Raw genomic sequence first — 13,333 nt, forward strand, 5'->3', positions numbered from 1 at the left:
TTGCTATATGCTTCTACATTGTTTGCTTGTTTGGGAGGGAAGGTGAGCCATGCTTTCCCAAATTTGTATTGGGTTTACAGGGCAAGACTGGGGTAGCAGGGGGCTGCAGGGCAGCCATGCCAGAGCCAGCCAGGGCCAGCTGGCACAGCTCAGCCCCTCAGCCAGGCTAGTGGCACCTCTGTGACAACCCCACAGCAGCCTGTACTCCAAGGAGAGGATCCACGCTGGAGCAGTTGTTGAGGAAGTGCAACCCCTGGGAGGGAGCTCACAGAGCTGAGGAGCAGCAGAGACCAAATGTCAGGGACTGACTGCAACCTTCCTTCCCCAGCCCCTGCCACCACTCAGGGGGAAGGGAGAGGTAGAAGAGTCAGGAGCAAAGTTGAGCCTAGAAAGAAGGGTAGGTTTAGTTTTGTCCTTGTTTCTCACTATCCTACTATTGCCTTTTTAAAAGGCAATAAATTAGTTTTATATTCATCTGTGATGGTAACTGGTAACTATTTCTTATCTTGACCCACGAGTTTTTCCATCTTATTTTCTCCCCCTGTCCAGTGACAGGAGCTGGGTGGACATCTAGCAGTCAGCCAAGGCTAACCCACCCTGCCCAGGTATTGGTTCCATGGGGAACACTCCACAAGATGCTGAAAGGATCCACCCCTCCATAGCCACCCGGCATGACGATAAGCATGTTTTGTGCTGTGCTAGCACTGAATGTCTCAGATCCATTTAGATAAGTGTGGCAAAGAAAACAAAACCCTCAAACTCCTCAGATGTTGCTTTTTCAACGGTCTGTATAATTTATTACGGAATTTGAGCTTTTAGCCATGGAGTTACAACAACAATGCATAATTTGACATTCTTACAGTTGTACATACACAATGGAAAAGACATAGCCCAGTGCTTAATCCAAACAACGCAACCAAGTGAGTACAAGGTTACCGTAAGAGACAGTCAATTGTGACTAGTTGTTGAGAGACTAGCGAGTTCAAATGGTTCTCTGCAGTTATGTTCGTAGTAGAAATAACTGGCTTCGAAGTTTTGGACTTAAGCTTCAGACTAACAAAACAATGGAAACTCAAATTATTTTGCTCTTCTGAATTAAGAAGGATATGCTCATTTAAAAATGCAGTATCATTACCATGTTTCAGATGGTGAAAAGTAGCTTGAGGTCCAATGGAAGTATAGTGGACATTTTCCAGGCAATGCATTCTTCACACAAACACATGCAATTATAGAGACATTCTACTTTTAAAACTTTCTCAAATCAAGTTTTGCAATACAGCAGGATATCTGAGGAGAGAGATCAGGACCCATACTGAACAAAAACAAAAGCCTTCAGCTCAATTTGTGCATGTTTAATCTACAATTCCAATTCCCAAATCTTCACATATCACCTATGAGAGAAAAAAACACATCTAGTAAAGATCAGTCTCAAGGACAGAAGACATGTTACAATTTTTACAGCCATTTTGGTTTTAAAAAAATATATATAGCTTAAGTGGCAGAAAATTAAATCTGAATTAGTTTATCACATACTCTTAAACTGAATGCAAGACAGAGCGATGTAAATAGAGAGAACAGGAAACTAGGAAGGACCACTTTCTCTCTCCTTCTAACAGCAAGCTATTAAATCGGTCCAAGCCATCATGCTAAGTCTCAGCAGCCTGGTGGGTGTAAGGAGACATACAGAGGAGAACAGACTCTTGTCAAGCTGCCAACACAATTTGATTCACACAGCAGCCAACACCAAGAACTCCGTTCCCTCCAGGTTAACCTGAGGAGGTATCACCAGCTGACTCCTCTACTAAGTTTCAGTTCCACCTCTTTGTAGAGCTGCAGAGTCAGTACATTCTTACTGATCTCAGCATTTTCATCCAGCACAGAAACACTGCATTCAATGCAGAGTGCTGAAAGTCAAACCAATGAAAACTACACATGCAACCTCTCCACTCAAAAAAACCCCCAACCAACCCCCCCTCCCCCCCAAATATAAAAAACAAGCAAAAAACCCCAAACCACCCCCTAAGCCATCACCACAATATTGTTACTTGCTTGATTCAGGGTGCTAAAGGCTCTGTTGAGCAAGAGCTCCCAGTTTCACCAAACACTTGGGATGTTGATGTGTAATAAAAACATATCTTTGTTACATATTGTGGCAACTACTGAAAAAATACTCCACAAATTCAGAATGCCATTCTTAACCTACTGGTATATACTTCAAAGTACAGTCAGTATTGCTAGCAGTAGTTGCATGTCTCAACTTGTCTGGACACGAGAAGTCTGCTTTTAGGGGGCAGCTAAATTATCAACCCAACCTGTTGTATCTTACCTGTTGCCACTGTAACGTAAACCAAACACCTTTCGCTTCTGACTGCGCCCATCGAGATCTGCAAGTGTAGATACTGCCTTTGCCTCAGACATCCATACAACAGGGGCGACCATTGCTACACACTTGCTGGGTTCCTCTCTGTACAACTACTACTGGCTAGTCTGAGAGAAAGCCTAGCAGGCCAGGCAGAAAACCAGGAGGACCAGTCCGGAATCAAGAAGTGATGGGGGGGAAAAAATAAGTCTTTGCATACTTGACCAAGTTGTTGCAATGGTGTTTCTCCATGCCAGTTACACCCTGGCACAGTACTGCAATTCCCAAAGTGTAACAGCCCAGCTTTGGCAGGAATACACCAGTGCCCGATTTATTAAGTCGGCATGGATTAAAAGCATTCTCACTGTAGTTAAGTTACCCTACATCTCCTCTGGCATACCTCCAGAATCTAGCACTAATTACTGGCACCAGGTTACTGCACTACATTCACATACTCGGGGAGGGGTGAGGAACAGGGGGAAGGAGTTACTGCTATCTAATCAAACATCCGTAGTACGTGCAAAGAATCTCCTCTGGCATTGCTTAGAGCCAAATAAGAATCCAGTCTAGGGGTAATTAGTAAAAGAAAACCAAAATTCTCTAGTTAAATTGGTACTGCAGGTAATTAAACTATTAACATGTATTTAGATCTGAAATGCCTACAGTTCATTTTTGCTTGCTATCAAGTCTGAAAGCTGAAGGTGGTTTAAACAGTTATTTACTATCAAATCTATTCTCCAATTTGGCATTTGTAGACTGTTATTCATAAACCAAGATTTCTGAACGAAGAGGGCCTCTAGTCTCACTTTAAACACCAGTCCATTTTGACACGTTGACAGCTCCTTTTTAAAATCACTTGAAGTCTACAAATTTTCTCCCTAACAGTACCACCAGACCTAATGAAGCTGTACCAATGAACACGATACTAACAAAACTAGCACTATTCCTGGCTAGGTATTTTTCCCAACTGATTTATTCAACATCGCCATTGGGAGGCTGTCCATCTCATGCGGGCACCATGCTTTAGCTTTGTATAATCATATCGCATGAACACCTCCAAGTAAGAGACCCTCTGCCTGATTTCAGCAAAATCTGACAAAGACACAGGTCTCGGACAGGTTTCTGCACGTTTTGTGAAAAATGCACGGCTAGGAACAGAAAGAGATTGGGCCGGGGGGTGGGGGGGGCAGAAGGAACCCACAACACATACAGCACGGGCTCCTGCATTAGGCAGGACATAGCCTAAGCAAAGGAGGCAGATTAAAGATTCCCCAGAGGGTAGGTAAGGGAGTCACAAGGCACCTATCCTGCAAAAACATCCGTAACAGAGAAAGACTCACTAGTTCTGACCTGCGTATAAACTTTTGGTAAAGTGCTAGAAACCAGAAATACCAGTTTGATCCAATACAGTAGGTCCAGATCAGCAAAGTCTGGGAACCTCTATTTACCTATAGCTACCTACACCTGTTTACTCTAAGAGTAATTGATCTGAGTTGTAACAGTAGGTGCTAAGCTTCACATTTCTAATCCTCTCTTGCTACTGCTGTAAGCTCCATAGATGGTCTCCTTCCTGTTCTGTACTTTTTAACCTATCGCTTTTTGCTAATGTGTGTCAGCTTTTTGACTGAGGTCAGACTAATGATTCGCTTTGGAAGATTTTTGTCATCGTGCTTACAAGGAGAGCGAACTGCTTGCAAGAGACACTTCAATTCGGCCTTTTATTGTCATCATCCCTCAGCAGCACAGCTGGCCTTACAAGACCTCACTGTATCCAAGGTGAACTATGCACAAACCGATTTGACTGAAACTGTAACTATGCTTGTGAAAGGCTGAAACGAAACCGGTATAGTGCCAGCATTAGAAACATACTCTGGGAATCTTCACACTCGAGTTTTTTTTCTAAGTACACTTCAGATTTTATCAGCACACTTTTCAACGTGCAGGTTTCTTGAGCTTTTCTTCCAGCTTTCTGCCAGATCTCAGCTTTGATTCTTAAGAAAAGCTTTTGGTTTTATAGGTATTATGTAAAAGCTGAAGTACTTACCACATTTCTCCCCTCCAGCATGAATATTGTGCTGCAGGTATCAGCAAGACACAATCCACAGACTGACAAGACTTCTCTTGATAACGCCTTTTGGTTCCTCCTTGAGCTAGAGTTTAAACCCTCTCAACATTTACTACATCAATGTTCAGTTTTGTGTTTAGGAAGAGGGAGAAGACTTAGATTTTAATATTGAAGAGATAGTTAAAAAGGCAGTTCTGGAAATGTTGATAAGCTTCTTTTGGAGACATACGTGTCCCTATATGTTTGTTTGGTTTAGTTGTGGGTTGTTTTTTTATTTGTTCAGTGTTGGAGATGGTTGGTCAGTCATATTCCATTCTCATGTGCTTCTTGTAAGATAAAGGCATTACAAAAACTTGCATCTGCTGGTGACATCAGAACTACAACCTGACAATTCTCCAGTAAACCTAAAAGTTACACTCCTACAGGGAAGAGGCAGATTATTTTTTGTAAAGTAGGCATTAATAGGAATATTTCAAAGAAAATTTAGGGTGAAACATCTGCTCCGCAAAGTAGAAGTTCAGATTATATTTCCCCAGCTGAAACCTCTGTCATTTCTGGAACATTCATTCTAAAATTAAAAAAAGTTATTGCTTCTATTGAAGCTCAATATAAGTTAGAAAAAGAATTGCATATTTTCTTAAAAACATTCCAAATATACATTTTAAAAACAAAATGCACTCTAAAACAAACGTCTAGTAAAAGACACTGTTTTAAGCAACCTATAACAACAGCTTTACAAAAGAAAATTGAGGAATGTCGCATATTATTCATAACATGACAATGCTAAAATCCTAAACCACTTAACACTCTTAAGTAGCGTTTTAAATATACATATTTCTTTACAAAACAGTTTAGCAATTCCTTATACCACTTACAGTATATAAATATTTGAATAAGAGGTCATAGTGGGAGACGCCAGGGTTTATATTTACTCTCAGATGCTTCTGGTTTCTTAAGTGTTTTACTATAAGGCACAATACTGCTAATCTAAAAGAAAGGAATAAAAGCTAATGGCAAACCCAGCCAAAACTCCTGATGTGGAATATCCAACAGAGGAAGTCCAGCATCTCTACACAAAGGAAACGAAAAAACCAAACCAAAACCCAAACTTTGCAGATCCTAAGAAACTGTTGCCATTTGTACGTAACGAAGTGGGACGGGATGGGAGCAGGAGGAAGAAGGAATTAAGTAAATTCTTATAAATAGACTAATAAATATATTTTAGCCATAATTAGCCCTTTACCTCTGTTCTACTGAGTTTAAGATTGAAAGAGGTAACCAGTGTGCATATACCTAAATAAGTCTACATGCTCAGCACGTGAAGACTGCCTAGCACAACGTATTACTGCCAAATTCAGTATAAAAGCTAGCAAGATGGAGAAAGTCTCTTTTTCTCTCAGTATCCAGCCGGAGTAGAACACATTACAAGATCCAATTAGTATTTGTTACACGTAAGGAAAGTTGCAACTAGTAATTTTTTCATCACAAAAAAAAGGATATGCAACATACCCATGAAGTTATTTGATTACTTCAAGGTTAGATTATGTCTTTTCTAAGAATATCCATCTCCTATTACAACAGATCAGAACTTTCAGAGCATTTTAATAGCTGTAGTCTTGTAAGTGTTCTCCATGTGTACATACTGAATGTAAATAGTGCATCCAAAATAGTTATCCTTTAGACATTCTACATTGTTTTCACTGCCTAGTCTTCATCTTTGTTACAGCCCTCTGGAACACAATGACATTGTAACAATGCTTACAGAAAAAGGGTTATTGCATCTTTTTTTTAGGATGAGACATCCAGAGGAGATTTTATAAAGTCCTCCTGTGTACAAAATTCTTAGTTATTAGCCCTTTTGGAACACCAGCTAGAAAAGTTTGAAAGGTAAAATAATTTACATTGTTATTTTTTCCGTTAACTAGACAAAAGTCCATACTAATTAAATAAAAAATAATAGTTCTTCAACAGTCTATTCAAGATATCTTCCATGAAGCAGTTCAGTGGGAATTTCCATTAGATAGATGTTCTCCATGTCGGTTATTACTGACATCCACATCTAGAAGCCAGGAATTAGAAGAAAAATTGTTTGTTGATTTACTAATACATTTTATCTGTTACATTAATCCAAACTCTGGCAATAAATTTCATATTCATATATACCTAAGGTTCTCAAGATTCTCTGGGTAAGTAATCCTCCTAAGACACTGTTTGCATCTTCCCCCCCACCCCCCTCAAGACCAGTTTTCTCCAGCTTGACAGAATTCTCTCAAAATCTACCTGCTTGTATAATAAGTGACACCGCTCAGTCCGGTCCACACTGCAATACCAACAGTACTAACATCACTTAGAGAACGGCTTCTTTTAATGCAATGAATGGCATTATGGGTTGTCAAGTGATAAACTAAATGATTACTTACCAAGTAATGCTGTGGTTTCACCTGCATCCTCTTTTAAACTGGTACACTGCAATACAGATTCATTAGTGGAGGAAGCTGACAATTCGCTTACTTCATTTCTGTCATCATCTTGTAAAGCAATACTCAGACTTCCAACTGAAACACTGCCACTTATTGATTCAGGTATTGGAACTTCAAGTACATCTTCAGGGTCCCCCTTTGAAATGAAATATATTTAACTGACACTTTTGTCTACCATTAGGCATCAACATTCCTCCATGTTACCACTTTGTAACCTCACTTTATTGGAAAAAAGACCATTTTTTTCTGCCTGTTATCTATGCACTCATGGATACAGTGTTGAGCAGTGCCTACTTTCAATGTTATTGTCCAACTGCAAAGAAACAAAGCCAAGCAAAAGAGAAGCCACTTTTTCAAAGCTACCCCAAGGCCAAGAGCAGCAACAGGAGCCAACCCAGCCAGCCTTTTGGATGGAGTATTTCAACACTTTACAACAGTATTGCTGCAGTCCGGTTAGGAGCACGCTCAGCACATCCAAAGTCCTCACCAAGCAAACCTATTGATCCCTTATGAGTTTGCAGAAGCTTCTGGTTTTCAGTATAGTAGTTGTGCAAGCTTAGGCTTTTTTTTACTGGGGTGAGCAAACATTTGACATCAGAACAAACTTCCCCCCTCCTCTACCTCCAGCTTAACTTTAAGTCTGTTCCAAAAATGCAAATATGCTGGCTTGTCACTTTGCAGGAACAAAACATCTGCAGCACAGGCAAAAGAATTTATTTCCCCTATTGTGTAGCATGAGCTATTTCTGATCCATTCTGAAGGTTAATTAGAAGTCCTACATGCACAGTTCTGTTCCTAAAATTAAACAGACTACCTTCACTAAGCCATTGCCATTAATACACTGACATTATTTATACATAAGTACACTGCAGTACAAGTAGCTATTCTGTGGGCTTCACAGTATTTTTCCCCTCCTTAAACAGTTAGCAAAGGCCCATCTTAAGATTTAAGAAATTCTAGGCTGATTCTTTCTTTAGCACCAAAGCAGCATATTTTAAAATGCACTGAATTTTAACAAGCTATAGAACTGCTACAATTGAACACAAGTTAAGATGCATGTGATACTGATCTCTACATGTGTGGGCGGGGGACATTAATGATTTTGGTTTCCAAAACTTAGGCAGCTAAATAAGCACTGGAACCACAAGATTCAACAATGCTCTACTAAATCAGACATGCTGAACTGCAGCTCTTTTTCTTGTAAGAAGTAGCATAATGCAGAACTGATGTAAGCTCTTTACAAAAGAAAAGCCAGGTAATAGGACTTAGTGCCTTCTTTCTACTTTGAGCCTTTAAAATTTTTGAAGCATCTGAAGTATTTATTTTCCATAAAACTGAACTGAGCCTTCAGCCTCTTTGCAGAAGGTTTAGGAGATTTCTATAATAAAGGCTGCACATTCTTGTCTGCAGTTATGTCACTTAGCGAGCATACTGCTGAAAGAAGCTGCCTTGCTCTTCACACTTTTTCCCCCTCGTATTAGTAAAAAAATTCACACAATCACTCTACAAACTAGACTGGGCAGTCTGGATCAGGTTGAAAACTAAGCTAGGAAAAAAATACTGAATGATTTCCCACATTACTAGCTTTAGTGGGACTTGAATAATTGATGCATAAGCAGGACACATTTCCCCCATTCCATTAGAAAAAAAGAACTGGGCTTCTGTATTTCACAGAATCCCATTCAATCTGCTTTCCAACATTCATTTTGCCTAACAAGCAGAGGAAGTATTACTCCTCCTGGCTAGGTTTGGTATCAGTATCCTCTGCAACAGCATGAATTCAGGGAATAAGTGTTCTGAAGGTTCTAGTATTTCTGCTTTCAGCCTGTATACAAAAGGATATATCCTTCTGCATATAACACAAATTACATCAACTCCGAGAATGGGAAGTGAGCGAAAAAATAAGGGGCTAACATAACCACATTAAAAGCTATTTCACATGACAAAAAGACTGCAACTCTTGAGTAAAGTCTGACTTAATACACAGAAGCGCCACAATCTGGTATGTATATTACATAGCAAGAGTATTGTCGCCTTTGACAAAACAAAAAAGTAGTTCATAAAAGTCTTCCATAGATCTGCTAAGTCCCTGCAAGGAAATAAGAGAAAAGCTAGTCAAAATGCAGACCTAGACTAGGAAAGGAAGGTCCCTGAAACCAAGGAAAACCCCTATTTTCTGAAGATCTCTGTAGATCAGTAGAAAAGAGGTACATTCATGCCTATGGCATTTTAGTGGAACTCAAGACTATTTATCAACAGTGACCGAGTAACCTACCGCATGTGTCTTCATCTCTCTTTTCTGGTGCTGTCAGAAAGAAATGAGAGCACATCATTTTCTCTACTTAACCAATTTCTGGTGAATGTCTTTAGGAAGTACTGGCTCATTTACAGGGATAAAACACTGGGCATATGTGGAAGTAGACAAACACTCAAGATAGAAAAACTGTAATTTCTTCCTTTGAATTGCAGTCCTCAACAAGATTAAATATATGCTCTAGATCTAATGAATTAAGTTATATTTTTGCAGCTTGGGCAAATCACCTCACCTCTACTTCAACCTCCTTACTGTCATCAGCCAGAGACAGAAAAAATTGGTTATCACAGAAGAGTACAGACAGGATTCATAAGCTGCTTGATACACTGTTTAAGCTCTTACCCATGAAATTCCCTTATTTTTCTGGTTCTCACTCAATTACTCTTGCATCTTTTCCCAGCTTCTTCAGTCTCGTCAAGTAACAACTGTTCTCATTCTGAACAGTTACATGAAGTCTTGCCTCCTGTACTGTACTTCTACCTTGAAGATTAAAGTAAGTGTGGAACATACCCAGTATCCCAAAGCTTTGATAACGTCTAGTTTACACATTGGACAAGTTCGGTGGTCCAAAAGCCAAGGGTCAATGCACGTTCTATGGAAGATGTGCCTAAAGAAAAGAAATGCCCTTTAGAACTTATCATGAAAGCTACATGCTTGTGCTGGTTTTGGCTGGGACAGAGTTAATTTTTTTCACAGTAGCTGGTATGGGGTTATGGTTTGGATTTGTGCTGAAAACAGTGTTGATAACACAGGGATGTTTTCGTTATCTGTGAGCAGTGCTTACACAGAGTTAAGACCTTTGCTGCTTCTCACCCCACCCCACCAGCAAGTAGGCTGGGGGGTGCACAAGGAGTTGGGAGGGGACACAGCCGGGACAGCTGACCGCAACTGACCAGAGGGATATTCCATATCATATGACGTCATGCTCAGCATATAAAGCTGGGGAAGAAGGAGGAAGGGGTGGACATTCAGAATGATGGCGTTTGTCTTCCCAAGTCACCATTACACATGACGAAGCCCTGCTTTCCTGGAGATGGCTGAATCCCTGCCTGCCCATGGGAAGTGGTGAATTAATCCCTTGTTCTGCTTGGCTGGCACATGCAGCTGTTGCTTTACCCATTAAGCTGTCTTTATCTCAACCCACGAGTTTTCTCACTTTTACTCTTCCGATTCTCTCCCCATCCTGCTGGGGGGGAGTGAGTGAGCAGGTATGTGAGGCTGCGCTGCCAGCTGGGGTTAAACCGCAACAGTGGCATCATGAAAGCCACACACTATTCCTTCAAATGATGTGGAAGTTACTACATTAAACAGTAATTCTGTTCTTTTATAACCTGACAATTAGGTACTACTTAATTTACTAGAACAGACATGTTATGTCTGGAAGCATATGGAGTAAATTCTGGAAGCATCTTCTTTCATGCTAGCTTTCTGAAATAAGACATGCTACTAACCACAAGGACACCACAGAGATACAGTTCAACAGTTCTAACTTAATACTAAGGAAGCCCTACATCACTCCTACACTTCTCCCAATTACTCCTTTTTCCCCGCATAGATACAAAATGCTACATGGTATCCCGATGCCCTTCAACATGTAAGAGGCCATACAAATGACACAGCTTCAGCTCTGCCACCAGAGTTTCAGAAGAGTTTCCAGAAAGCTCATCACATATTTCTTAGGGAAAACAAGCTAAAGAGGAAACAATAATGACAGCAACTTACTTGCATGGCAGAATTCGGACAGTGTCTCTCAGTTTATAGTTCTCAATGCACACAGCGCAGTTTTCCACATCGACATCTAAACCCTAAAGATGACAACACATTTAAATGCATTACTCCATACTGCAGTCATTACATACATTAATCCATATTTCATTACAGAACAAACTTTGTGTAACAACTAGCTTAACAGAATGTAAAATTTTCTAATTTAAATAGCTATACATGGTACCTTAAGTAATTTGTTAAATCTCAAGCACTGGCTTTGCTCATGGGAGCACAGTAAAATTTCAGTTTAACTATAAAACAAAGAAATTTTAAAAGAGGTCAGCTTAGATGAAAGTGCACATTTTAATTCCTAACTGATGGTCTAAAAGACTTGCAAGTGCTTAAGTAGGATGAGATTCTTGGGGTTCAATGTTGCAACCCCCTTGATCCTCATTTTCCTACCACATCCTAGCAGATATCCCTTGGTAGCTAGAAGAGAACTGAAGTATGCAATTCAGGATGTTTTTTAAAACTTCTCTCCAAGCTCACACCAGAGACAGTCAAAACACATTATTTCCCCACCTCAATTTGTTTCTTTCTAAGGGTTAAATATCTTTCCTAACAGGTCTTACTGCCTTCTTGAAGCCATGCTTATAGTTGCAGTACAAATATGATGGATATCTCCAGATAAAAGAAATAATTCAATGTTAATTGGGTTGTATAAAACATAAATATTAGAAGAACAGACAGTGGGCCAAGTTCTTCCCTTTCATCCCCCACAAAATAAGTATTTTGTGTTTACTGCTTACTGAAGCACTTCAATTTCATTGCCACAAATACTCAAATGAATTAGTACTGCAAGCAAACTTTGAAGTTCAAGGCAAGTTTTTCCCTCCTTTGCATGCTATCAGTTTACATAATTAATGCCTTAAATTCCCAAGTAAATCAAGACTTTTTTTTTCTTACATAAGCAAAGTTAAGAAAAGTATTTATTCTATAACTTTTTTTTATTCTGTACAAGAGACAAAGTCCTAGCATACTGTACATACTCAAATTTGAGTGTCCATTTTACAATAATACCATAAGCTTCTCAGGAAAGATCTACATGACAGAAAGTACACTTTTAAAATATTGACCTATTTTTAGTCAAATACTTCAACCCCAAGTGAAATCCTAATGAAAGACTGTACTGTGTCACAATAAAAGAAATATACTCTTTTAATCATAATGGCTGAAAGGAAATATTTAAAGAAAAAAAGGCACATTTACAGAGTAGATGGGACTGTATTTCCAGATAAATTTACATTAGTTCATGAAAGTACCTCTGCATCATTAAGTTACATAAATTTGCTGATAGAAGACTGATTCAAATCAAATTAGAAGACATGATTTACCAAGCAGAAAACCTCTATTTTAATAGATTTTAATCTAATCTCATTCTACTTTGCTTAACTAACATGGCATTCATAGTTACAACCAGCATACTAAAAAACAACTTAGTTAAATTCCCCCATTTTATTTTAGTCAAGGGTATATTGATGGGAAGGAACTACCTGCTGCACTGCAAAAATCTTCACAATACAAATCCTTTTTAGAAGTTTACTGAACATCGACTTAAAAGCAGTTAACAGTTTCCTTGTGGTTCCCACCATAGGTTTCATCATGACCCTTTTACATCCATTTCTTTCTATGCTGATATTCTGCTTTGATACTGCTTTACACAAGTTTTGGTTCAATTCCATCTTTCTTGATCTCTGATCTCACCATTGTATGAACAGAAACACAAACACCTCTCTGTTCACAGCTTGAAATAGATTACTTTTTGATGGAATTTAGAACATAATTAAAAGTGACAAATACTTGTAAAATGCTACTTAAACATGCCGAATGCGTACAAGGAAAAGAGGCGAGTTCAAAGACAGTTGGGTGTTTTTCATTTCAAAACTGATTTACTAAATGAAGGACACATTCTCTGTAGCATGTGGCCTGAGCTGAACAGCTTGATGCACCATAGCTTTTAAAGTTCTTACCCATAAATGTCCTTTCTCACCTTCATTTTATTCATGGATTTAAAAACTAATCCTTGTTTTTCATCTCTGAGCAAATCAGTCCTTAAGTAAAAACTAATCAAATATGACAAATAAGGGTGGGGAAAAATGTCGATGTAGTAGCAGAAGTCTAGTCATAAACTAATTGACCATCTAGGATAAGAGCTGCCTGCAACTCCAACTAAAACAGTATTTTCTTTCAAAGACTTGGCTTTTTCTACTTCAGTTATTCTAATACGGCTATGACTTCAGGCTGTATGCTGTCAAAGCTAACTTTTTGCAAGTTTTAATTTTTAGAATAGATTTAATACATAGAAATGTGCATCTAAAAAATTTATGCTTCAAGTAAATCTATACAGC

The 13,333-nt window shown here is 39.0% G+C and overlaps 1 protein-coding gene and 1 non-coding gene across 3 annotated transcripts in view; both read right to left on the bottom strand.

The window, feature by feature from the left end:
* Nucleotides 1-770: 770 nt before the first annotated feature.
* RNF149 (ring finger protein 149) overlaps nt 771-13,333 on the bottom strand; it is a 32,679-nt gene continuing 20,116 nt past the window's right edge. The window contains exons 4-9 of one of the 2 annotated variants that reach the window (XM_054830366.1): nt 10,941-11,023; nt 9,729-9,825; nt 9,180-9,209; nt 6,845-7,040; nt 4,404-6,483; nt 771-1,391 (exon numbers count right to left, since the gene is read on the bottom strand). In XM_054830366.1, the coding sequence (XP_054686341.1) occupies nt 6,425-6,483; nt 6,845-7,040; nt 9,180-9,209; nt 9,729-9,825; nt 10,941-11,023 (465 nt within the window). In that variant the 3' untranslated portion in view covers nt 771-1,391; nt 4,404-6,424. The remainder of the gene's footprint in view (nt 1,392-4,403; nt 6,484-6,844; nt 7,041-9,179; nt 9,210-9,728; nt 9,826-10,940; nt 11,024-13,333) is intronic. The other variant, XM_054830374.1, reaches the window with a different exon arrangement.
* LOC129201994 (small nucleolar RNA SNORD89) lies at nt 3,983-4,098 on the bottom strand. The gene has a single exon (XR_008575573.1). It is a non-coding gene; the product is annotated as a small nucleolar RNA SNORD89 (small nucleolar RNA).

This window comes from Grus americana, chromosome 1 (genome assembly GCF_028858705.1).
Source record: "Grus americana isolate bGruAme1 chromosome 1, bGruAme1.mat, whole genome shotgun sequence".
NCBI lineage: Eukaryota > Metazoa > Chordata > Aves > Gruiformes > Gruidae > Grus > Grus americana.